We start from the raw sequence: 26623 nt of genomic DNA, 5'->3' as shown, positions 1-26623 counted from the left end.
AGCTGGATGCTGTCAGCATACTTGTGGAACCTGATCGCATTGGGTTGATATTAAGCCCCCCCACAATGGTGGGAAAGGATTGGGGAGTGGGGGGGGTTAAAATTTAAAAGCGGGGAACACGTCCCCAACCCGCCATATATGTGCCCATTGCCGTTTTTACACCGGCAGGTCGCGAGACGTTTGTGTCCAGTCTTGGAGAGGCGGGGCACTTCATTATAATATTTAAATCAGGTTCCCACTGCGTAGTTGGGAGCCTGATTTAAATTAAACAGTTTAAATGGAGATGAGAGCAGCCAGCTGCAGAAGGTAAATGCTTTTTAGAGCACTTCTTGTGGCTCAAGAGGAGTAGGAGTGCTCCCCCACCCCCCAGCCTTTCAAGCAAACCATCTGCCGATCGTGATATCTACATTGGCCTACCCACCCCGTCCAACTCCCGATCTCTGGCCTGCCCCACGACCTGTCGCCCACTCCAACTCTCAATCCCTAACTCCAATCTCACCCACCCTCCCTCCCGATTGCACCCATCTCCTACCAAGCCCCGATCCCGAACTACAACAGAAATTAGAAAACAACATGGGGTTCAGGTCTAGGGCAGCCAGGAACCTCGGGGGAAGTTTGCCTTGATGGGCAAGGGGAATGGGGGTGCATGCCTGAATGGATGGTAACAATTTTAGTGACAAAGAAGTCCAACTGCTCCTCACACTTGTTGGTGGTTTTGTTATAAGATAACTTAATAGCCATATTTCAGCTGGAAACCTGCTGTGTTCTCTTGGCATCAAATGTATATATTTAGCCACAGTGGCTATTAATGCTTTGGCCTAGTTAATATGTAGTACATTATTTTAACTCTGTGAACTGTAATATATTTTTATACATAATACAAATTTCCTCAACTCTTTCACAAGCACAAAGCTATATATTCCCTTGGCTTGTATTCCCTTGAGTGTTGACAAATGAGGATTGATCTAATCGAGTTGTTTAAAATGATGAAATAATTCAATAGGGTCATTAAAGAGAAACTATTTCCTCTGGTTTGAACAAGTGCCTGTAGGTTAGCATAGTACCAAGATAGTAATTATACATTTCCTGTGTAGTTAATGGTTGTCTTGTTTTTGTGTGCCATTCTATGAATTAATCAACTGGTTGCAGTTCAACAAAGTACTTTTTCCAAAAAAAATTGTACACAAAAGTAAATACTGAACATAACTCCACACAATGCATAACACTCTAATAAGCATAATGGCTCTGTGAAAGGATAAATCTGTGCCTTTTATAAAGACTTCCCAAATGTTCTTCTAATCTTGTATATATAAAGTGGCTTCTAGTCAGATAAGCTACACATCCGCATTCTGCATATGTATATAGTATAACGAACAAATACAAAGTACACTGATATTTGGGAAATTTCTGTGACATAGTACGTCTTGTTCCACTCAATTTCAATTACCTCATTTATGAAGATCCAGTGACTATCAACAGCTGCCAAATTGGTATCAACAGCCTGTGAAGGGGAAGCAATAATTCATAGGTTATATAATTTTTCCATAGTATTTTTCCAATATATTATCAGGTTTACTTTTTCCATTAAAGAAACTCTTCATATCCAAAGTAATCAACAGGCAATTCTTTTTGATGATCAAAGATACTCACAAACACTGGTCTGTGGCAATCTCAGTTATCTATAACGAGCAGGAGAAGATTTCTACTTTCATTTCCCATTGTAAGGTCCAAATCACCCTAACACCATTGGCATTTTTATTTATAAACATGGGGAAACTATGAAATCTGTTGTTTATAATTTTAGCATAATATAGTTTGTAACGTTTTAGTCAAGTACAGTAATTCAGTTTATTCAGGCATGCATATGATATGAAAGTTGAAAATATGCTCCCACTGTAATTTTATTAGTCTTGTGCTTTGAAATATTTACTTATATACTTGCTAAATAACAGAGACTACAAATTACTGTAATTAATTTTGGACTTGCAAGTAAGCACAGATTCGCCTGATAATGACAAACCAATCAACATGTTTTACAATACAGAGAAAAAAAATCTATATTGGTCACTTTCCACTGTGCATGCAAATTTACAACTGCCTGTCTGCCTATTTGAATCATATTGCAGTTAAATAGCCATGATTGGAATTGAAAATCTGTGCATGCAAACTTGCAAATATGTTAATTAATATAATTAGTTAAATATAAAAATTGTATCCACATCCTTTGTGGTTCATTAATTACAAGTTTGCAATACAAATGTAGCAAGAAATTTTATGATCCTACTTTGCCTAAAATTATTAAAGAAGCTGAAAATTGTACACACTGAAAGGACAAAAAAAAATGGAATTTTGTATGGTTATGAATAATCTGAACATTAATTAGCAATAAACGCTTTTCCAATTTAAGATTACTGGTCTTGACATTACTATTTTTTGAATAATTACACAGTGACTCAAAAGTGTTTAATGCCATAGTTATGTTTGGTAATGAATTGGCTATATCAAACACTTTAGTATGGTTTTTCTTGTACAATGAATAAGATCAATCTAACAAGCTAAGTTCAGTCAAACTACAAGCTTCAGCCAAAGCTATAACATTTCTAAACCATGGAAATTTATAACAGAGAAGGATGCCATTTGGTTCATCGTATCTGTGCTGATTCTTTGCTACAACATTCCAAAACTAATCCCATTGTCCTACATGCTCTCTGTGATCCTATGGCTGCGATTTTGCCGGCGCTCAGAGAGGCGGGTCAGAGGTTAAAGTCCTATTGATTGAAGGCGGGTCCCGAACCCGTGATGAACCCACCTCCAAACAGCTTTCCCACCTCCAAACAGCTTTCCCAAGTGTCAGGTCCACAACTTGCGAATGGACCCGACACCTAGCGGCGGGATACGGATTAAAGGCAATTACCTGCCTATTACCAGGTACTTCTCTGTAGTTTTCAGCCTATTTTTGGATTTTCCCGCTTCTGGGTCGGGTTTCCTGACACCCGGACACCACACCAGGTAAGTGTGGCGTGTTGTGAGTCTGGTGTAATGTTTGTGAAAAGATGACAGCTGCAGAAGTGGTGTGAAGGATGCAATTTTGCATATGGTGAGTTTCAGAGCAAAGAAAATGTTGGTTACTGCATTTTTAAAACATATACAGAGTTCTTTAGCTTAAAAGTTTTTAAATCCAACTATATGTCCAGTGCCACCTCATTGGGAGAACCTCTCTCACCAGTGACAGATCGCTTCTGTCATCTCACCTGCAGCTGCCATCTATTCCAGCATATGGAGGGAGTCATTGGAGAGTCTGGGTGCTTCTGTGGAGCTGAGGCAGCTGGGGGCGGGACCGGAACCCAGAAACCAGCTGACCCGCACCCATCCCGACACCAAACGCAAAATAGCGGCCTATGTCTTCCTCCGTTTCAAATGTGTATCCAATTTTCCCTTAAAAGATGCCCTGGTCTCTGCCTCAGCCACTTCCTGTGGCAGAGCATGCCAGGCTCCAAGAACTCTGCATAAATAAATGTATTCTAGTCTCTTTCCTCACTCTTTTAGTAGCAATTTTAAATTCATGATCGATCAATACCCTTCGTAATTAAAAAAAAATCTATTAAGAGCTCCTCTTAGCCTACTGTGCTCCACTGGAAATATTCCCAGTATCTCAAGTCTCTCCTCAGAACATTCGTAGCATCATCCTGGTGAATGTATGCTGTCTGCTCTCTGTGGCTTTAATGTCCTTTCTGTAATGGGGTGGCCAAAACTGCACACAGTACTCTAACTGTGGCCTAACCAACATTTTCTACAAATTGATCATTATCTCTGTACTCTTATATGCTTGTGTTCCTATTTATAAACCCAATGCTGTTTTTACAGCTTTAGCTACACATGTATGTAATTAAACCCTTAGGTCTCTTTGCTCATCTACACCCTTAGGTGTCTTTCCATTTAATGTTTTTTGCTATTCCTTGTTTTTCCTCACACAATGTATTACCTCACACTTATCCATATTAAATTGCATCTGCCACTCATTAGCCCATTCAGCTAATCTATGTTTCCTGATGCCTTTTACAATCCTTGCTGTTTGCCAAACCCCATAATTTTCTGTCATCAGCAGATTTCAAGATTGTAGTTCTAAGCCCAAGTCCCAAATATATATTGAAAATAAATGTGGACCGAGCAAAAGCCCCTGGGGTATACCATTTTCAACCCTTCTCCAATCAAAATCCATATACACTATATCGACTGCATTCCCTTTATCTATTCAGTTATTCAATTCCTCAAAAAATCTGTTAAATTTGTCAAGTAGGACTTGTCATTAAGAATTCTATACCAGCGGTTCTTGATTAATCCATGCACACGTATATGCTCAATAATTTTACCTTAAAATATGGATTCCAAGAGTTTGCCCAGAAGTGACATTAGACTAACTGGTTTATTGTTACCTGGTTTATCATTCTCACCCTTTTTGAACAAAGGTACTATATTGGCTACTCTCCAGTCCCATGGCACAATTTGTATATTTAAGCAGAATTGAAAAATTGTGGCTTTCAACTGCTTAGCGTGTATTCCATATTTCAAATTATTAATGGTGATGGGTGTACAGAAGAAACTCCCATGTAAAACAGAAGGAGACTTCCAAATCTAGTGACACAGTATTTATGCTGGATTCACACCACTACGAATTCTGCCTATATTTTTTTCCCTTTATTCATGGGTGTCGCTTGCAAAGCCAGCATTTATTGCCCATTCCTAATTGCCCTTGAGAAGTTGGTGGTGAGCTGCTGCAGTGTTTGATGCAACTGAGTCAACCCCATTGCTGTGAGTCTGGAGGCCAGACCAGGTAAGGACAGCAGATGTGCTTCCCTAAAGGACATTAGTGAACCAGATGGGCTTTTACAATCCAGTAGTTTCATGGTCACCATTACTAATGCTAGCCTTTCTATTCCAGATTTATTTAATTAACTGAATTTAAATTCGCCAGTTGCCACGGTGGGATTTGAACTCAGAGGGCCGGATTTTCATTGGGCCGTAGAGGCGGGATTGGAGGTGTGTGGGGGGTTAAAACCCGACCTGTGCTGGGAGCCGCCTCCCCGAGGCAGGAAGGGGATTAGTGCCAATTAACTGCCTGTTAACAGGTAGTTAACAGGCAGTTTTTAGCCTAATCCCTATTTTTATTCCTGAAGTGTGGGATTCCCGACGGCTCCAAACCACGCCAAGTCGGGCTGAAGGGCTTGGAGGGTTTGAGATGTCCGGTGTTCAGGTGAGTGATGGGTGCATGAGTGCAGAGGTAAGTGTGTTTGGTGTGTGTAAAGTGTTTAAATAAGTTTTACTTACCTTTACTTACCTTTACAGCCTTCCTTCCTTCAGGTCTCGGGAGTCCCTCATCTCACCGGCACAGAAAGCAGAATGGCCGTGAGCTGTCAAAAGTTGCAGCATTCAGCTTTCTGTTCTGGAGAGATCTCTAAATCAGCCTGAGAGGAAGGAATTAACTTAGTGTACAGATTGTCAGTGTTTGATAGCTTCAAAGAGCTGTCAAACGCTGATATTTCACCTGTTAAAATCTCATGACAGATGAAATGTCAATCTGTGACGTCACCTGTTGCCGGATGGCCCTTAATTGGCCTGCTGAGCCCACTGGGCGGGCTCAACAAGGTCAATCAAGTGAAAATCGAGTGGGTTGGCCACAACTCGATGGAGGCGGGACTACAACCCCAATAGTTGTAGTCCCACCTCCTATACGCCTCCAGTATCAAAATCCAGCCCAGAGGCTCTGGATTACTAGTCCAGTAACATAACCACTATGTTACCGTTCCTGTCGGTAAATGGGCATCCATGGTCACAATACATTGGGCAACATGTGGAAGAAACTTCGAAGGGCCAGTAATAAGATTCCACTCGACACTTTTTTAGGCCATTTCTGGCCTGTTTTGTTTATTATTTTATGTATTTTTTCTCTCTCTCTTCTAGCACTTAGGATCCCAAGACCCTGTGTGTCAGTGGTGTTTCTCTTTTATTTCTTTAGCCCCAGAACCATTACTGGTAGCAATGAGTTTCTGGTGATAATTCCCGTATCTGAGATGCTTGGAAGAGGAGGAGGAGGAAATGCCAGGCAGGTCACGCTGCATGAGAGGTGTGTTGTGCTATTTGTCAGTACCTGTACACTCACATCTGCAGACAGAAGTGAAGACAGCTTGCTTTGATAAATGATTAGTGCATATGGAGGCTCCAATTCTGAAGCTGGATGTGACAGCAGAGTGAATGGCACAGATACACCTGAATGCCCAATCTACCAATATACTGGAAAGTCCTCCAGAAGCACCCCAATTACAGCATGTGATGCTGTATGTGGTACTGCATGAAAGAAGGTATAGCATGGTGATAACCAGCCAGAAATATGTGATTTGCTGCACCTAGCAAGTTGCCATCAATCATATTTGCAAACACCATCACACCTATCTGTTCAACAACTATGGGAACTGTCATCACGGGGTGCGGGTTAGCTAAAAGCCAAATGCAAAACTTTACCATCTGTTGTAATGATAAGAACAACTAGCATAGGTCCAGCAGAACTAGTAAACATATCAGTGAGCTGCAACTTTAAGCCTGCCTCCATTTCCAACGAGGCATGCTGGAATGTGGATGTATGGGGATGGTGCCATGGAGTGGCACAGGAATGAACTAATTCACAACCACCTCATGCAGCACTACCTGCTCTCCAGCAGCCATTAACCAGGGTCAGATGCTGGGCTGCATATTATTAGCCTGAAGACTCATGTCTGTACATGTGAGGAGAGAAATAGGGCTTTGTAGCTCCTGTTTTTTAGGCACTACGCAGCCTCCTAATGGTGGCAAATGACGTCCGAGGTGTACAGGAAGTGGGCTGGACACCATCTTGGTAAAGGGGTTTGCGCACATGTACCTAATGACCACTGGCAGCATGTAGAGCAAGCAGATTATGACATCAATCAGTGTGCAATGCTGATTTGACACCAATGCTGTCATTTTTGAATGCCACATGCAGTCTTTATCTTGCACAGCTGAACATGGCATTAAATGGCATGAAGGACCCCGCCCCCTCCAAAAAAAATGCTATTTAAAGGGATCATGAGCTACTTAGAGGTTAGTTGCTGGATTATTTCTTCTGGCTGCTGGTGCAATTTTACATGTGTTTGGAGCTTTCCTATATTTGCCTAACGTTACAATAGTCTACAGGGAGTGGTCTGGCTGGTGCTGAAGTACTTTTTGTTCATTTAAAATATTGTGCTGAAACAAGCTCCTTCCAGACATGTGTGGCCTGGTAGGCCTTCCTCTTGGAATTGAGCATGTTTGGGAGAATGAAGAGAGGCTACGCAGAGCAAGACACGCTGCTAGAAATGGGAGGAGGAGGAGGGGGAAAAGGGCTCTCAGCAGGAGGCCAAATATGCTGAGGGTCTTTAGGGAGCAATTCTCTTACCTCAGCTTCAGCCAGTACCAATCCTTAAGACGTCTTCGCTTCACTAAAGAGGTCATGACTGAAATCTGCCAACTGCTGCAGCCGCAACTGCAACCGCAAAGCAGGGCCAGGACCGCATTGCCTTTGGCTGTCAAGGTGACTGTGGCTCTTAAATTTTATGCATCTGATTCCTTTCAGGTTGCTGCTGGAGATATAAACATATCCCAGTTTGCCAATGACACAAAGATAGGCGGCATTGTAAAGAGTGTAGAGGAAGTATAAAATTACAAGAGATATTAATAGATTAAGCGAATGGGCAAAACTGTGACAAATGGATTTCAATGTAGGCAAATGTGAGGTCATCTACTTTGGACCTAAAAAGGATAGAAGTGTACTTTCTATATGGTGAAAAGCTAGATACATTGGAGGTCCAAAGAGACTTGGGGGTCCATGTACATAGATAATTATGTCATGGACAGGTACAGAAAATAATCAAAAAGGCTAACGGAATGTTGGCCATTATATCTCGAGGACTGGAATACAAGGGAGTAGATGTTATGCTCCAACTATATAAAGCCCTGGTTAAACCACACCTGGAGTACTGTGAGCAGTTCTGGTCACCACACCTTAGGAAGGATTTATTGGCTTTGGAGGAAGTGCAGCGTAGATTTACTTGAATGATACCTGGACTCCAAGGGTTAAATTACGAGGAGAGATTACATAAACTAGGTTTGTATTCCCTGGAATTTAGAAGGTTAAGGGGTGATTTGATCAAAGTTTTCAAGATATTAAGGGGAACTGTTAACGTAAATAGAGAAGTCTAGGACTAGGGAGCATAGTCTAAAAATTAGAGCCAGGCCTTTCAGGAGTAAAGTTAGGAAACACTTCTACGAGCAAAGGGAGGTAGAAGTTTGGAATTCTCTTCCACAAATGGCAATTGATGCTAGGTCACTTGTTACAATGTAGACAGTCCCTTTCTGCCCAGGCTCTACATGATGATATAATTAAGGAGTGATACCAGTAACCTCAACCATTCCTCCCCATTCACCAACAATCCCATACTCCTTACCTTTCCTCTATCACTGACCATCACATTGTCCTCTTTCCAGCAACACAAAAATAAAAACCACCAGATAATCCACATTCAAATCCAAATTTATAAGTTCAATCATTAGATAACACAAACAAAAATAATCACCCTTGTGCATTCCCTTAGTGCCTGTCTTCCATGTACCTTTGGCTCTCCTAGTGCTCCTATGGGGTGCTTCCCCAGTGACTGCAGTGACGGTGGTGGAAGGCTGCTGACCTCCAATTGAGGAGACTGCAGATGTGCCTTGGAGAGCAATCTCGAGCAGCTCTTGGCTTAGAAGGCCCGGCTTCAGACTGCACCATTTCGGGCTGGGCTGAAGGAGTCTGGGCTGGCTGACAGGCAACAGCCAGGGCACTGGTGGAGTGGCAGGTGTGGGAAGAGGAATGCTGTCATCCTGAGAGAGGAAAGCAGGTTCGTGCTCCATGGAGCCACTGCCACTCTCCTGGGGCGGTGCCTCAGCAATCCTACTGATCTGTTGGAGAAAAGATTCATGGGCTGCTGTGATGCCCTGGAAGCCCCTTTGAACAGTGGTATACAGATCCACGATGGCAGCAGTCTAAGCTTGCAAGGCAGCAGTCTGAGCTTTCACTGCAGCATTCAGACCTTTGATGGAAGCCGCTTGTGCTGCAATGGGAGCTGTGACATCGGCCATCATGCTGGGTTCCACAGGTGTGCTGATGGAGCTAACCACCCATCCCGCGTTGGAAAGCATGGGCTCCAAGGTCTGCGCAAAGCCCTTTGCCAAGAATGTGCTGAGCTCCTCCACTCTCCTTGACATTGATTGCAGGCTTTCTGGCAGGCTTTCCAGTGCACCAAGCATTAGGTTTTGTTCACCCATCAGCCTTCTTCTGTAGCCCGGCCCATCGAAGTCCTCAACTGATTATTCTGCAGCAGAGCTAGTGTGCGACTGCGCCCTGCAACGAGCTGGCACCTGCGTTATCCTTAGTCCCCGCCCTGGCTCCTGCACAATTATGCCCGGTGTCTCACCACATGCAGATATCTCATCTATTCTCGCCTCTAAAGTACACGCAGTGCCATTATCTAAAAGGTGACTGTGAGTGTAAGATCGAATGATGGTGTCTCTTCATCTTAACTGTCTTCTTCCTCTACTGACTGGGAAGGCTCCAGTTCTTGGGTGTCTGAAATGAAAGAGGGACAAGTGTTGGGTTGTGGTGAGGGGAGAGGAGAAAGTAAGAAGTACACGCTTACACCATCTGCAGTTTCTAAGTCAGAAGAGATTGCAGGATGAGGGAGAAGTAGAATTAGAGACGAAGGATTGGGTTATCGATTGCTTCAGCCCCGCCAGTGGCCATGACCTCAGTGATGCCCCTTCTCATGATGGCCAGCACTGTCTCCTCCATGGGAGTTAAAACATGCAAGCGTGCTTGTCCTCCTCCAGTTTGTTTCTGCTGTCTGCTGTTATGCGCCACATTTTCCTGCAAGAAAGAGTGTCAGTGAGTGTCCTGCAATAAGTTTGGGTGATGTGGCTGTCATGGTTGAATAGTTGCCAGAGTGTGTGAGCGGTGGATGTGAGGCTTGCAACAGGGCTGAGGATTTGAGTACAGGAGTAAAGAAGTCTTACTCCAATTATATAGGGCCTTGGTGAGACCACACCTGGAGTACTGTGTACAATTTTGGTCTCCTTATCTATGGAAGGATATATTTGCCATAGAGGGAGTGCAACGAAGGTTCACAAGATTGATTCCTGGGATGGCGGGACTGTCGTATGAGAAGAGATTGAGTAAACTAGGCCTGTATTCTCTTGAAATCAGAAGAATGAGAGGGGATCTCATTGAAGCATACAAATTTATTACAGGGCTTGATAGGTTGGATGCTGGGAGAATGTTTCCCTTAGCTGGGGAGTCTAGAACCAGGGGCTACACCCTCAAGATAAAGGGTAGGCCTTTCAGGACTGAGATGAGAAGAAATTTATTCACAGAGGGTGGTGAATCTTTGGAATTCTCTACCCCAGAGGGCTGTGGAGGCTCAGTCATTGGGTATATTCAAAACAGAAGTCGATAGATTTCTGACTAGTAAGGGCATCAAGGGATATGGTGCTAGGGCCGGTGAATGGAGTTGAGGCAGAAGATCAGCCACGATCTCATTGAATGGCGGAGCAGGCTCGAAGGGCCGAATGGCCTACTCCTGCTCCTATTTCTTATGTTCTTAAGTGTGTGAGGCTGAGCTAAAGCACATGAATTTTAGGGTTGAGTACTCATTGATAGAGATTCGTCCAGCAAGACCTGGACAACATTCAGGCTTGGGCCAATAAGTGACAGGTAAAATTCGCGTCACACAAGTGCCAGGCAATGACTATCTCCAACAAGCGAGAGTCTAACCATCGCCTCTTGACATTCAATGGTATTACCATCGCCAAATCCCCCAACATCAACATCCTGGGGGGTCACCATTGACCAGAAACTTAACTGGACCAGCCACATAAATACTGTGGCAACAAGAACAGGTCAGAGGCGGGGTATTCTGTGGCGAGTGTCTCACCTCCTGACTCCCAAAGCCTTACCACCATTTACAAGGCACAAGTCAGGGGTGTGATGGAAAACTCTTCACTTGCCTGGATGAGTGCAGCTCCAACAACACTCAAGAAGCTCAACACCATCCAGGACAAAGCAGCCTGCTTGATTGGCACCCCAACCACCACCTTAATCATTCACTCCCTCCACCACCGGTGCACCGTGGCTGCAGTGTGCACCATCTACAAGATGCACTGCAGCAACTCGCCAAGGCTTCTTCGACAGCACCTCCCACACCCATGACCTCTACCACCTAGAAGGACAAGGGCAGCAGGTGCATGGGAACACCATCAACTCCAAGTTCCCCTCCAAGCTACACACCATCCTGACTTGGAAATATATCAACATTCCTTCATCATCGTTGGGTCAAAATCCTGGAACTTTCTCTCTAATAGCACTATGGGAGTATCTTCACTACACGGACTGCAGCAATTCAAGAAGGCGGCTCACCACCACCTTCTCAGGGGCAATTAGGGATGGGCAATAAATGCTGGCCTTGCCAGCGATGCCCACATCCCAGGAACAAATAGAAAAAAAAGGTTGTTGGTAGGTTATGGGGAGTAGAGAATTGAGCAGTGGATGAAGCCTATGGTGCAGTTGGTAGGATATGCCATTTGAAGACGCACTCACTCACCTTGCCAACTCATGTGAGATCATTAAACTTCTTCCTGCACTGCATCCATGTTCTTGGAGCAACACTCTTGACATTGACCTCCGCTGCTGCTTGTTCCCACTGCTTCCTGAGCATCTGGCTGGAGGGCCCCCTGCCTCCTCCCTGCAGATATAAGACATCTCTCCTTCTTTCCACCTCTTCCACCATGATCTTCAGTGAAGTGTCTGAAATCTTTGGTGCAGGCTCTCTCGCATGTTCAGCTATTGCTCAAATTATCAGGGCACAGATTCAGTTTTCAAATGATTCCAACCACGTCTTACAGCCACAATGCACCTCCACTTTAAGAGGTGCCGGCTGCCTGTAAGTAGTCCTAGCCACTCGCGCTATCGGGCCCCCTGCTGATGCGTGCAGCCAATGAACAGAGCACGGAGCGCTGGCTGTACGCAGCAATCATGTAAAGCAGCAGGCTCAAATTTAACCTGCTGCCTGCAACCCAATGAATGGGCACGAGTTAATCGAGTACCGCGATCCCGACGTCCATTTTTGGGGGTTAGCCAATTTCTCCCTCATGATTTCTGTCCCCTTCATTTTTGTCAATCACTTCTTAATCATCTGCCTCTTCAGCAAAGGCTGCTATTAGGTTTGAGCTTCTCCATAGGCTTCAGAATTTTTGTCACCCTGTTGCGATACGTCCCTTTAATTATCTTCATGCTATTGAATTTGACCTTCACGCAATTTCCACAACCATCACTGCACCTGCCCAAATGTGCATGTGATTAATTATGCAAATAGCCTGAGCAAGGAAGTTTGAGAGCTATTAGCACTTTAGCATGATTAACCATTCAGAACTGATTTACACTAGACCCCAACTCTGCAGACTAATTATTCAATGTAATATGCCTTACATTAAGAGAACTGAGAAAAGAGGATGATGGGAATGATGATAGGTGGAAGACGTAATCTTTTCAAAAATTAAAATTACATCTTTAGTGGATAATTGATCTTTTGTCTTGATTTCACGTCTTCTCCACCTGCGATCAGCAATTATAAAGCAACTCAAATGGGTGGGGGTGGGGGGCGGAGAGAGCTGCCTAACTCAGGTTCACACGACTAGCCATCTTGGAAACACGAGTAGTGTACTTCATCATATGTGGTAATATCATATTAATTTTACATTGATTAACTCCTCTGTTAAAATTGTGGACAAAGACATTTCATATGAATATGTTAAATATTCATATGCTTATATTTCACAGCATGATTTCATTCCAACTATTTTTTAGGTAGTAAACATAATGGCCTAGAAATTGAGTTGACGCCGCGCCAGGGCTTTAGCGCCGGAAATTTAGCGCCGGCGCTAATTCCCTTGCGCGCGCCAAAAATTCAGTAGCGCCGCACCCAGACGGCTACCGGCGCTACTGGCGGGCGTGAGTGCCTCCCAATGGGCGCTGAGTGCCGCATTGCGGCGCTAATCCAGCGCTGCGGCACCCGATGCGGTGCGGCAGGCTGGGGAAGTGCAGGCCTCCTCCTCCCGTTAAGGAGGCGCTGCCTTCACCCGATCGCTGGCCGTTTGATTTTTTCAAAAATGAGCCCGGCACCTCGGACAAGTGCCGGGCTTGCAGGCCAGACGCATCTGTTCCGCGGGGGGGGGGGGGGGTGGAGGAGTCCGGGGAGGGAGGTGCGGGCAGGCGGCCGGCAGGAAAGCGGCCGGCCGCCGCGCGACCTTAATGCGCCGGCGCTAACTTGTGTAAGACTCGGTTGCCAGAGTCTTAGTTGCGGCTGCCACGGGCAAGGCGGCCGCAACTGAATTTCGGCGTTCGGGCGCGTTGCCACGGCAACCGGGACGCTGCGCACACCGATGACGTCATCGGTGCCGGCGCAGCGCAACCGGCTAACGCCGATGGCAGCGCCGAAGTGAATTTCAGAAACGGCTATCATTGCGGCGCTAGGCCCTCTAGCGCCGCAAAATGGGCGCTAACCCTACTGAATTTTCAGCCCAATGAAACCATGGAAACCTTGACACGTATTAACACAATAGGATAAACTGCCATAAAAAAGTTTCTATATATACTTAATGATGAATAATTGATCTTCTGTGGTGTTGCTTATGGACCAAAGTAATTAAAAAAATTCTGTAACTGCTTCTACTTGTTTTCCCAGTCTTCAATGCTCACCTGTTCTGGACAACGCAGACAGCAGCTCTCCCCAGGCAAAGCTTATATCCGAGCCTTGCTGTAGAGGACACAGATGATGGGGTCGATTTTCGTTCATGATTGTAAATGGGTCTGTGAGATTGATGCAAATTTAACACAATTGGCCAATTGATTTCCAGCATGTGGGAAGCCTTGGCAATTGAGTATTTCCAGTCAGAAAGTCGCAGAATATGACGTCATCATTGCTGCTGCTTTTAAGGTTCACAGCAAGCCTTGCTTCCTCTGCAGGCTCCCAAACTTCCACATTAAGATGGTACAGGAGCCTGCAGGAGGAATGGCCAGCGGGAGGGCCAGATCTGCGCCCAAATTTGATGAGGCTTCACTACAGGCATTATTGGATGGTGCTAGGGCCCACAGGGAGGTCCTCTTCCCTTCTTCAGGGAGGAAGAGACCTCCCAGCCAGACCAAGGCTGTGTGGCTAGAGGTGGCAGGTCTAGTCAACTCCTTGGGGCTAACACGAAGAACGTGGTTGCAGTGCAGGAAAAGATTCCATGACCTTCTTCGCACTGGAAAAGTAAGTACTGTATGATTTTTCCATCACCCTCAATCTGATCCCCATTGCCTTTCCTCACCAGCACTCAGCTTTAGCAATCTCTTCCTGCACATCCCACTAGACACTCAAATTCATGCACCCTTAGCCATTCTCCCTCTCTCTATGCTTACATTCACAGAACTATTCCACCATGCAGCCCTCACACTCCCTCTCACTCTGTTGCTTTGAACACAACTGACAACACACAGGGAGGGCCTTTGGTCTTGCAACCTCACTCCATCTTTGTCTCCTTCTAAGTATCTATGCTATGCAATCTCTGCACTCACTCCTTCATTCTCACTCAACCTCCACTTGTCTCCCTCATTGCAGGAAAAGAGAGCTCACAACAGGAGAGAGCGAGCCAGGACAGGAAGAGGGCCGCCCTCATTAGCCCAGCTCACCCCCTGGGAGGAAGGCGTCCTGGAGATTGCCGGGGCTGACCGAGATGTGGACGTTAGGGAAGGACAGGCAGGAGCATCCCCGCAAGCTGGTGACAAGAGTAGTTTTCCATCTCTCTCATTGGCATTGCATGAGTCGCTGATAATGATCCTGAAGCTACATCATATGGACTTATGATCATCTGCAGAATGCAATGTGCATGTAACCTAGGCATCACATCTCTAACTTTTTCCTTGACTCCCCCACAGGACCATCGAGAGCCCCCGTCCCCACTCTGCAGCAGGAAGACCCGGAGCAGCCAGACTCCTCAGAGGAATCTGCAACCTCTGAGGGCGCAGCGTCATCAGCAATAAGCGCACCCAGCACCAGCGCAGACACTCACACCTCGGTGGCACCTTCGGGACATAGAGTAGAGTTGTCACCTGGTGTATCACAGCTCACAAGTGAGCATCAGCAGATTGTGGAGACAGGGACAGCAGTGGAGAGTCCTCGTCGGAGGGCGCAGGGCTCTGCCAGCTCAGCTCAGCTGCATGTCGACCCTCTGCCTCTGGGTCGATCCGTAAGATCAGAGGTGATGGAACTCCAGGCACAGATGCAGGAGTCTCTGGCAGGTTTTGTCTCTAGGGTCGCTGCGAGTGTGGAGCGAATGGAGGAGTCCATAGCGAACATGAGCAGAGCCTTTATGGAGTCATTGGCGCATGAACTCATCACCACAGAAAGGATGGCAACCTCCATGGAAAGGATGGCTACAGTAGAGGAGAGGATGGCTATGGCCATGGAGGAGCTAAGTCGCCAGCGTGTTGAAAACATGGTGAGTGTTCAGAATAGACTGACATCTCTGGAGGAGCGATGGTCAGCTATTGAACAGAGAAACCAGGCCTTCATGGCAGGCCCTCTAATAGGACTGCCATTGTAGAAACGGGTCCCCATGGCCCCCTTGATGTGCAGCAAGCTGCTCTCCAGCCACTTGCAGGCATTGAGGGGGACCTGATCCATGAGAGGGAGGTTGGTGGCAGACCTCAAGGAAGTGGGGGCTCCTCTCCAAGCCAGAGGACGCCCGCCAAAGGTGTCGAGACAGGAGCAGCAGGAAAGTGAGCAAGGGGCCTCCACATCTGCTGAAGCCACAGGGGAACCACTACATAGGAGCACGCGTAAGAGGAAAATAAAGCACTAATAGTCACAAGGGTAGTCACTTGGGTGAAATGTGTTTATTTTTAAAATGCCATCAGTTGGTTATTGTAAATAAAATTTCTGATGGCAACTTCTGCAGTTGTGGCATGTGTCATTTCACGAATGGGGCTGGAGGTCCTCTAATGCCAAGAGGGGAAGGAAGAAAAGGCCTCCCATGCTTCTGGTAGGTGCCTCAGTTGAGGAAGTGCTGAGTGAGGGTGGCGAGAGGGGTCTCACAGGAGGTCACACTGGAGAAGTGTGTGAGGCTCCAAACTTCCACAGCTGTGGTTATGCCTTCTAAAAGTTCCCCCAGGCCTGAGACAACAAAGTCCTGCCACCTGCAAATGATGACTGATTAAATATCCTCTTTAATGTTGGACCTGCAGCTGATAGTCAGCAAGCCAACAGTGTTCACGGCAGGTTTCATAGGCGTCATCCCCACCAGGCGTGTTTTGCGTGGGAAAAGGGTTAAACAGGCAAGGGCCTGTTAAAATGGGATTATAAAGGCCAGTCAGTGCTGCTTAAGGGCCCTAAAGACCAGTCCCGCCTGTTGCAGGCAGGACTGATTCGGGTCAATCAGACACACATTGGTTAAAATGGCGTGGAGGCGGGAACCAGGCGGGGAGGGTCGCGACCCCTAGGTTTTGCGATTTTAACTCTCCGCACGCCTAAAAGCCCGCCTCAGAGCCCAATGAAAATCGAGGCCGATGACTTTGACGACCCAGACTATAGAAAAAGACTGATGAATGTACACCAGGAATTTCTACAATGTTCTGTAAACCTCCCTCTCTCTGACTTTTACCCTCTCTTTCTATCTGTATGGCTTTGTCACACGATGGGGTAGAAATTGGTCTACACCCATTTTTGGGTGCCAAATCTGCAATACACATCACTATTTTCTTCCCTCACTTCCTCACACCTCTGCCACCTTTCCCACTACATTCACACTACTTGACCATGACATGCACATCCTCAAAACATCTCACTAGGCTACCACTAACACACTACTTTCTTTCTTGCAGGACAAGCTGCTGTATCATTCAAGGGAGCAGGCACACACAGGAGGGAGAGCCTACATCCATGCCCTGTCCCCAGTTGAAGAGGAAGTCCTGGACATCGTGGACAGGAGGTGAGCCTGGTAAGGTTGGAGATCGCCTCCCGCAGGGTTTTTGTGCTTCATCATCTCTTTCCCTTTCCACTCCAATCTCAACCTACACATTCTGCATGACCAAGTGCAGCTCTTTCAGCAGCCATTAATCTCTGTTTATCCTTGACACAAACTGCCTTTCAGGTCCAATAGCTGCATAGGGCCCTGGGTGAGCATCAGAAGAGGAGGGCAGCACTTTGCAAGAAGAAGTGTCACTCAACCTTATCCTTACAAGTACCAGTACAGATACTGACACCACGGGCTGGATTTTGCTACGGGGGCGGGTTGGGGTCGTGTTCCCCACATTTCGTGTTTCCCACACGAATCCTGAACGATGTGGGAAATTGATGCAATTTTGATTTTATAGCCCAATTGATTCCCCACGTGTGGGAACCCCTAGCCGGAGAGCTTTTCAGGTGGGAAGCTTGCCTCCGATGACATCATCACTGCTGCTTCATTTAAGGGCTTCCACAAGCCTTGCTCACTTCAGCAGACTGCCAAGCTTCTGGCCCTGGCAGCTGCTGCTACCATCATCAATCATGGCGACACATCGGAGTAAGGCATCCCCCAGATTTGACGAGGCAGCCCTCCAGGCATTGGTGGAGGGAGCGACAGAGAGCAGGGAGGTGCTCTTCCCCTCCTCGGGGAGGAAGAAGCCACCCCAGCAAACCAAGGCTGTGTGGCTGAGGGTGGCAGAGCAGGTGAACGCCAGCTCGAATACCAGCAGAACATGGATCCAGTGTCGGAAACGCTTCCATGACCTTCTGCGCACTGGAAAAGTGAGTATGATGTTCCCATCACTCTTAATCTGATCCCCATTGCCTTTCCTCACCAGCTCTCAGCTTTACCAATCTCTTCCTCCACATCCCACTTGACACTGACATCCATGCACCCTTTCCCACTCCCTCTCTCTCTATGGTCACATTCACCTAACTAATGGACTATGCAGCCCTCACACTCCCTATCACTGTCATGCTATGAAAACAACTTACATCACATAGGGAGGGCCCTTGGTCTTGCCATCTCACTCCATCTTTCTCTCCTTCTAAGCATCTATGCCATCGATTCTCTACACTCACTCCTTCATTCTCGCTCAAACTCCACTTGTCTCCCCCAAACTCCACTTGTCTCCCCCATTGCAGGAAAAGAGAGCTCACAACCGAAGAGAGCGAGCCAGGACAGGGGGAGGGGCAGCCTCCTTAGCCCAGCTGACCCCATGGGAGGAGGCGATCCTGGAGATCGTCGGCATCCAGGACGACACACAAGTGGGGGACGGAGAGACCGGTGCAGCAGAGCAAGCTGGTGACAGAAGAGTTTTCCAACTCTCTCAATTGCATTGCATGACTCGCTGATAATGACTTGGAAGCTCTAGCAGATGGACCTCTGATCATCTGCAATAAGCACTGTGCAGGTAACCCTGGCCTCTCATCTCTGACACTTTCTTTTACTCCCCCACAGGACCATCGCAAGCTCCCGTCTCCAGGACGCAGGAGGAGGTTCAGCCTCAGCATCCAGACTCCTCAGAGGAAGCTGCAACCTCTGAGGGCGCAGCGTCAGCAGAAGGCAACGCACCCAGCACCAGCGCAGACACTCACACCTCGGTGGGACCTTCGGGACATAGAGTAGTGTTGTCACCTGGTGTATCACAGCTCACAAGTGAGCCTCAGCAGATGGTGGAGACAGGGACAGCAGTGGAGAGTCCTAGTCGGAGGGCGCAGCACTCTCCCAGCTCGGCTCAGCTGCATGTCGACCCTCTGCCTCTGGGTCCATCCACAGTATCAGCGGTGATGGCACTCCAGGAAAATATGCAGGAGTCTCTGGCAGGTTTTGTCTCCAGGGTTGCTGCGAGTGTGGAGCGAATGGAGGAGTCTGTCGCTAACATGAGCAGAGCCTTTGTGGAGTCATTGGCGCATCAACGCATTACCACGGAAAGGATGGCAACCTCCGTGGAAAGGCTGGCTACGGCCATGGAGGAGATAAGTCGCGCGAGTGTTGAAAACATGGTGAGTGTTCAGACTAGACTGACATCTCTGGAGGAGCGATGGGCAGCTATTGAACAGAGAAACCAGACCTTCATGGCAGTCCCTCTGAGAAGGACTGCCAGTCCCGACACGGGTCCCCATGGCTCCCCTGATGTGCAGCAAGGTGCTCTCTCGCCACTTGCAAGCGCTGAGGGGGACCTGACCCATGAGAGGGATGATGGTGGCAGAGAACAAGGAGGTGGGGGCTCCTCTCCAAGCGCTCAAACTTCCATGCCACTGACAAGTCCTCGGTCAGAGCCCCACCTGAGTCACCACCCAAGTGAGATCGGCGTCTCAACCCCTGCACAGCCGCAGGAGCAGCAGACTGTTGCGCAGCCCTTACAGGCTCGCAACCCCAGAGGACGCCTGCCAAAGGTGTCCAGACAGGAGCAGCAAGGAAGTGAGCAAGGGGCCTCCACATCTGCTGATGCCACTGGGGAACCACTACGTAGGAGCACGCGTAAGAGAAAGAAACTGCACAAATAGTCACAAGGGTAGTCACTTGGGTGGAATTTAATGTGTTATGGTTGAAAGCCATCAGAATAATGGTAATAAATCATCTGTTGGCTACTGCTGTAGTTGTGGCGTGTGTCATTTCGCGAATGGGACTTTCACTTTGAGGTCAGTATGGTGGTCACATCGCTAGAAGTCAGCTGGTTCCTGGCTATTGTCAGTGCTCAGGTAAAAGGATGCGAGGCAATAGTCCCTCATGGGCGAGGCTCAGCAAATCTGCCCAATAAGCGCGTTCCTTGCATGCCGGCCACCAATGTTCTCGCGCACTGCTGCCGCTGGTTGATGAGCCTCTGCAAGATGTTCGTCTTCGCTCTCCTCCTCCCCCTCCTCCTCATCTGAGGAGGATTGAAACATATAAGATTGTGAAGGGGTTGGATCAGGTGGATGCGGGGAGGATGTTCCAGATGATGGGTGAAACTAGAACTAGGGGGCATAGTGTTAGAGTAAGGGGCTGCTCTTTCAAAACTGAGATGAGGAGGAACTACTTCACTCAGAGGGTGGTAGGTCCATGGAATATGCTGCCCCAAAAAGCTGTCGAAGCTACATCATTACATAAATTTAAAACAGAAATAGACAGTTTCCTAGAAGAAAAGGGAATTAAGGGTTACGGGGAGCGGGCAGGAATTTGGACATGAGTTCAGGTGCGGATCGGTCATGGCCCTGTGGGTAGCGGAGCGGGCCCAGGGGCCGTGTAGCCTGATCCTGCTCCTGTTTCGTGTGTCTAATTCTGTTAGATTCAGGAGATAGTCCTGTCATAGTGGATTGGCGGTTAGGATCAGATCAGCCATGATCTTATTGAATGGCGGAGCAGGCTCGAGGGGCCAATTGGCCGACTCCTGCTCCTATTTCTTATGTTCTTATGTTCTTATGTCAGGAGCCACTTGTTCCTCGGCCATCTGCAAGCCACGACGCTGTGCCATGTTGTGAAGCACACAGCAAACCACAACGATTCTGGAGACCCTGGCTGCTGAGTATTGCAGGGCTCCACCTGATCTATCCAGGCATCTGAAGCGCATCTTCAGCAGACCAATGGTCTGCTCGATCATGGCTCTGGTGGAAAGGTGGCTGGAGTTGTAGTTCTCCTCAGCTGCGTTGGCTGGCCTCCTCAGCGGCGTCAATAGCCACGTCCTCATGGGATAGCCCTTGTCTCCAAGTAGCCATCCGTTAAGTTGGTGTTGCGGACTGAATAGCGGAGGCACAGTAGACTGGCGCAGTATGAAGGAGTCATGGCAACTGCCAGGGTACTTGGCACAAACATGCAAAGTTTCCTTCTTGTGGTCACACACCAGCTGAACGTTGAGGGAGTGGAAGCCCTTGCGGTTGACAAAAATACCAGGATTGCGATGGGGAGCCTTAAGGGCCACGTGTGCAATCAACGATGCCCTGCACCCTTGGAAAGCCTGCAAGATTAGCAAATCCAACCGCTCTCGCCATGACACTTGCTCGATCCTTGATGAAATGGATGTGATTGTGCGCGATGGCAAAGAGGGCATCGGTTACCCGCTTGATGCAGGTGTGTGCGGCCGCCTGGGAGATGCCGCTGATGTCTGCCGCTGATCCCTGGAATGAGCCTGAGGCAAAAAAGTTGAGTGCGATGGTGACTTTGACGGCCACTGATAAGGGGTGTCCAGCTGCTCCTCTGGGCTCCAGGTCTTGCTGCAGCATTGCGCAGATGTCAGCCACTATCTCTCGTGAAAGTCGGAGCCGCCTTTGGCACTGCTGCTCAGACATGTTGAGGTAGCTGACCCTGCGTTTGTAGACCCTGTTTGGGGGGTATCTCCTGCGCCGACGGCCTTCCATGCGCTGGCCCCTTCTGGCCTGTGCATCAGGTGGGGCAGCAGCAGCTTCGCGCAACTGTTGTTGCTGCTGCTGTTGGGCAGCCTCATGTAATATCCAGAAGGGCAGGACAAAAATGGCTCCCATGCTTCTGGTAGATGCCTCAGTTGAGGAAGCGCTCAGTGAAGGTGGCGAAAGGGGTTTCCCAGGAGGTCACACTGGAGATGGTTGTCAGGCTGCAAACTTCCAGAGCTGTGGGTCTGCCTTCTGAAAGATCCCCCAGACCTGAGAGAGCAAAGTTATGCCACCTGCAATTAAAGCCTGTTCAAATCTGCCATTTAATGGTTGAGCTGCAGCTGCTACTCCGCAAGCCAGTTGTGCTCCCGCCACGTTTCAGATGTGTGTTTCCCACCAGGCGTGTTTCACGTGGGACAACGATTAAACTTGCAACTGGTTAGGAAATTGGGATTATAGAGCCAATTGAGGGCTTGTTAAGGGCCTTAACGGCCTATCCCGCCTCCTGGAGGCGGGACGGAGTCGGGACCAGCAGACACGAATTTAGAAAAATTGCGTGGAGGCGGGATGGAGGCGGGTTTGGGCCCGCATGCCAGTTTTGTGATTTTTATCCCCCACACGCCTCCAATCCCGCCTCCCCGGCCGTAGCAAAATCCAGCCCCACGTGTATGTCAGAAGGTAGGTTAGACAGGTCTGGACAGGGAGATGCACCCAGTACTAATGCGCTGGATCAATGACAGGGGGATTGAACAGTGCAGGAAGCAGCTCACCCTAGGGGAAGCTTGTATCTGAACTCCGCTGCAGAGAACACAAATTAATGTGTACAATGGCCCACACTATAGAAGAAGACTAATGGATGTATGCCAGGTTCTCCTAGGTGCACCGGGTTGCCAATCAGCTGGGCCAGATTGCCATGACCGCCATCAAGATGCAACAGTTTGTGACCAGAGCTCCTCGAGATCACCCACCATACCAAATGCTCTCAGTGGAAGTTTAGCAGCCTTCCACCTCCCAAGCTCCAGCCACAGGAAACTACCTCATAAGAGCACCAGAATAGGGAAATGAACACAGAATTCAGGCACCAGGGCTTTGCATAAGAGTGATTTGCAGTTGTTTATTGTTAATTTTGTGGAATAATGAAATAATGACTCTTCTTGCTGTTATTGGTCTTCAATTAACTGGGCTGCTGGATTAACATACACTGCTAAGGTTAGATGAGAGGAAGTTTACACTTGGAGGGCATTAATGTTGTGAGTGTAGGGATCTTGGTGAGATGGGAGTGTTGGTGCATTGGGGAGAGGAGGGATTGTTCAGGTTTACATCTCCTTGATTAATTGCTGCCCGACAGCTCTGGCAGCTGGCGTTAATGGCCACACCCCCTATCTCCCTCATCATCACGCTATATCAAGAACTAGCTGAGCGCACTGGATACAGCAAAGGCTATGGGCCCCGACAACATCCCGGCTATCATGCTGAAGGCTTGTGCTCCAGAACTAGCTGCGCCTCTAGCCAAGCTGTTCCAGTACAGCTACAACATTGGCATCTATCCGACAATGTGGAAAACTGCCCAGGTATGTCCTGTCCACAAAAAGCAGGACAAATCCAACCCGGCCAATTACCGCCCCATCAGTCTATTCTCAATCATCAGCAAAGTGGTGGAAGGTATCATCAACAGTGCTATCTGTATTGATTTCTTTGTGGGTTCAATGACGAGACATTTATGAAAGAGAATGGGCTAGAAATTCAGTAGGCTTTGCGCCCAGTTTTCGCCCAAAGAGGGCTTTTGCGCCACTTGCTGAGATTGCGCCGATATTCAGCACTGCGGTAATGGCGGCATTAGCCAGTAGCGCTGCGCTGCCACCGACGATGTCATCGGTGTGCGCAGTGCCCCGCTACCGCCCCGCTACCGGCCCGACCGCCATATTTAGTTGCGGCCGCCTCTTCCGCAGCGGCCGCAAACAGCGATCTGAAAACGGGGCCGTCCTGCAGCCTTAGTGGGGCGAGTTAAGGCGGAGGTGCGGCCGGCCGCTTTTTCGGTGGCCGCCTGCCCGCACCTCCTTCCCCGGCCTCCTCCACCCCCCCCCCCCGCGGCATTGCCGGCTGTTTTCCGGGAGCCCGGCACTTCTCCGTGGTGCTGGGCTCATTTGCCGGCACTAGCGAGCGGCGATCTCGCTGTTGCAGGCACCTCCCCCTTAAGAGAGGGAGGAAGGCCTGCAGTACCGCAGCCTGCCACTCCGCAGCGGGTGGCGCTGCGGCACCTAGCGCGCCGAAATTCAGTTCCAGCGCCCCAAGCGGGGGCGGCCACACCCTTGAATAGCGGCCGGCTTCGACTTGGGGCGCTGAAACTGAATTTCCGGCGGGCGCAAGTGGCTCCGTGCGCAGCGGTAACTTCTGGGCGCAAGCGAGCTGGCGGGCCCAAACTGAATTTCTAGGCCAATGTCTTTTAATCTAAAGTCTGTTCAACTCTTTTTAACAGCATTTACAGGAGACACGATGCTAGTGATCCATCCAGAACGAAACTGAAACCAAACTAAACTGCCTTGCTTGTCTCGGTCACATGACCTCTGCTGGTCAGGCACAAGCAATCAATACATGCAAACATGCTGTTAAGGCATCATAATCGAACAGGCAAATAACATCACTATTTGCTGATATCATTACATCTCCCTTTCTTAAAACAAAAGTATTTTACTTTTAACTAACAACATGTTTTCTTTGTATTAATCTGCATTTTAACTGTAACACTTAATGAACTTACATTATCATTATCATGATCAAGGTTTTTTAACCTTGCTTTGTGTGTTCACATGAAATATGTCAATACACTAGAATTTGAAGAAAGAATAAGATAACATTACTTCCTTCTATAACAATAGTCCTTAAATTTGCTCAATGAGTCTCTCAGGAGGCTTCACGTGTCTTGAGGATTTTCTGATTGATTGTCCTTGAATCTGAGTTGTTGCCTCAGGTGATGGTTTCTCAGCTGTGTGATCAGGTTGTTCAACAGTATCAGTCTCTTGACCTGCTGTGGCTGGTCCCATGAGAAGATCTCGACGATTTCTTCTCAGAACAGCACCCTCATCTGTCTGAATGGTGTATGATCTTGGTTGAACTTCACTCAGGACAGTTCCCTTCTGAGTCCATATGTTTGTTTGTCTTTGAACCTTACTTGGTCACCAGTGTGGAGTTCAGGTAGGTTTTGTGTTCCTCTGTCATAGTAGTACTTTTGCTTTTCTTTCTGTTGTTCTTTGAACTTCATCACTTTCTCCCCCTCTTTTGTTTTCAGGAGGTTCTCCGGGATGGGTAGGTTTGACCTTCGCCGACGTCCCATCAGGAGTTGGGCTGGTGACATACCACACTCGAGCGGCGTTGTGCGGTATACAAGCATGCTCTGGTAGAAGTCAGTTCCACTATCTTTTGCCTTGTACATCAGTCTTTTCACTGTGTTTGCAGGCTCTCCTGGGTCAACAGCTCTGGACAACGTGTCTGCTGTATACATCAGCTTACCCGGTGTGTACGCAACATTCAGTTCATCATAGACTGTCTCTCCTTCGCTTTCCACAACGAGGACTCTCTTTACCAGGTTCAGTCTCTCACAGGCTTTTAAACCTAGTATGGCTTGCACATCCTTTGGCACCACGATTAATGCTAGCGTGTGCTCTCTGTCCTTGTGTGTTACTTTGACAATGCATCTTCCTTTCACTGGTATACCAGTACCTGTGTATCCTGTCACTTTCACTTTTATTCCATGTATCTTTGGTCTGGGTCTAATTTTCTTAAAATCAGTCTCTGATATCACATTAACTTGTGCTCCAGTATCCAATTTAAATGGAATATGTATGTCATTCACTTTTAGTGTCAACATCCAGTCTCTTTCTTCTTTTTTGTTTTCAGACACAACATCTACATAGAACTCCTCTATGTCGCTTTCATCTACTGCATGGACCTTGCTTTGTTGCACTTGGTTCTTGCAGCAACGGGCATAATGGTTGTTCTTGTTGCAACTATTGCATGTTTTACCATATGCTGGACACTTTCTTGGTGGCTGCTGTGTACCGCATCGACTACATCACTTTCGATTGTCCCTTTCATTTTTGTTCGCTGGCCACGCCTCTTTTTTCACATTGGCGCTCTTTTTGTTAAACGGTTTGTGTCCGTTCTTACTCACTGCATCCACGTTGCAGCTACTGTCACTGAACAGCTCCTTTGCCTGCAACTTCACAGTCTCTGTAGCCCTACACAGTGCTATGGCTTTTCCCAGGTCTAGATCTTGCTCTCTTAGCAGTCTTTCCCTTAGACCATTATCTGGAATACCACACACCAGTCTGTCTTTTATCAGCGAGTCTGTCAGTCCCCCAAATTCACACGATTTGCTTCTGTTTCTCAGTTCAGTCACATACTGATCAATAGTCTCACTCGTTTTCTGTACACATGTGAAAAATCTGTGCCTCTCAAACGTCACGTTACGTTTAGGTATGCAGTAGGCCTCAAACTGTTCCATAATTTTATCTAGCTTCATTTTGTCTCCATCAGCAGCGAATGTGAAATTATTATACACCTCCAGCGCTTCATCACCCACGACATGTAAGAACACTGACGATTTCTTATTATCACTTTTCTCGTCAGCTCCGATTGCCGCTAAATACAACTCTACACGTTGTTTGAATCTCCTCCAATTTTCAGCCACATTACCTGTCAACTGAAGCGTCGCCGGTGGGAGTAAACCTTCCATTTTTCACTTTGTTAGCTATTCTCTAATGGTAAGTAACGATGTTCTCTTTTGGCTTGCTAATCTGTGGAGAGCTGATTTAACTTCAGATTTTTCCTCTTCATCTCTTTCAATCACTTCTGACACCATGTATTGGTTTCTTTGTGGGTTCAATGATGAGACATTTATGAAAGAGAATGTCTTTTAATCTAAAGTCTGTTCAACTCTTTTTAACAGCATTTACAGGAGACATGATGCAAGTGATCCATCTAGAACGAAACTGAAACCAAACTAAACTGCCTTGCTTGTCTTGGTCACATGCCCTCTGCTGGTCAGGCACAAGCAATCAATACATGCAAACATGCTGTTAAGGCATCATAATCGAACAGGCAAATAACATCACTATTTGCTGATATCATTACACTATCAAGCGGCACTTACTTACAAACAACCTGTTCACTGATGCCCAGTT

The 26623-nt window shown here is 47.6% G+C and overlaps 1 protein-coding gene and 1 pseudogene across 1 annotated transcript in view; both read right to left on the bottom strand.

Moving 5' to 3' along the window:
- LOC147113870 (glutamate receptor ionotropic, delta-2-like) overlaps nucleotides 1-26623 on the bottom strand; it is an 826198-nt gene that overhangs the window by 330076 nt on the left and 469499 nt on the right. The window contains exon 5 of the mRNA XM_085995253.1: nucleotides 1448-1501. Coding sequence (XP_085851379.1) covers nucleotides 1448-1501 — 54 coding nt within the window. The remainder of the gene's footprint in view (nucleotides 1-1447; nucleotides 1502-26623) is intronic.
- Nucleotides 6316-13928, bottom strand: LOC147113871 (uncharacterized; annotated as a pseudogene).

Source organism: Somniosus microcephalus, chromosome 8, assembly GCF_052327205.1.
Source record: "Somniosus microcephalus isolate GS21.2 chromosome 8, FLI_Smic_1.0, whole genome shotgun sequence".
Taxonomy (NCBI): Eukaryota; Metazoa; Chordata; class Chondrichthyes; order Squaliformes; family Somniosidae; genus Somniosus; species Somniosus microcephalus.
This window is presented reverse-complemented; position numbering and strand designations above follow the sequence as displayed.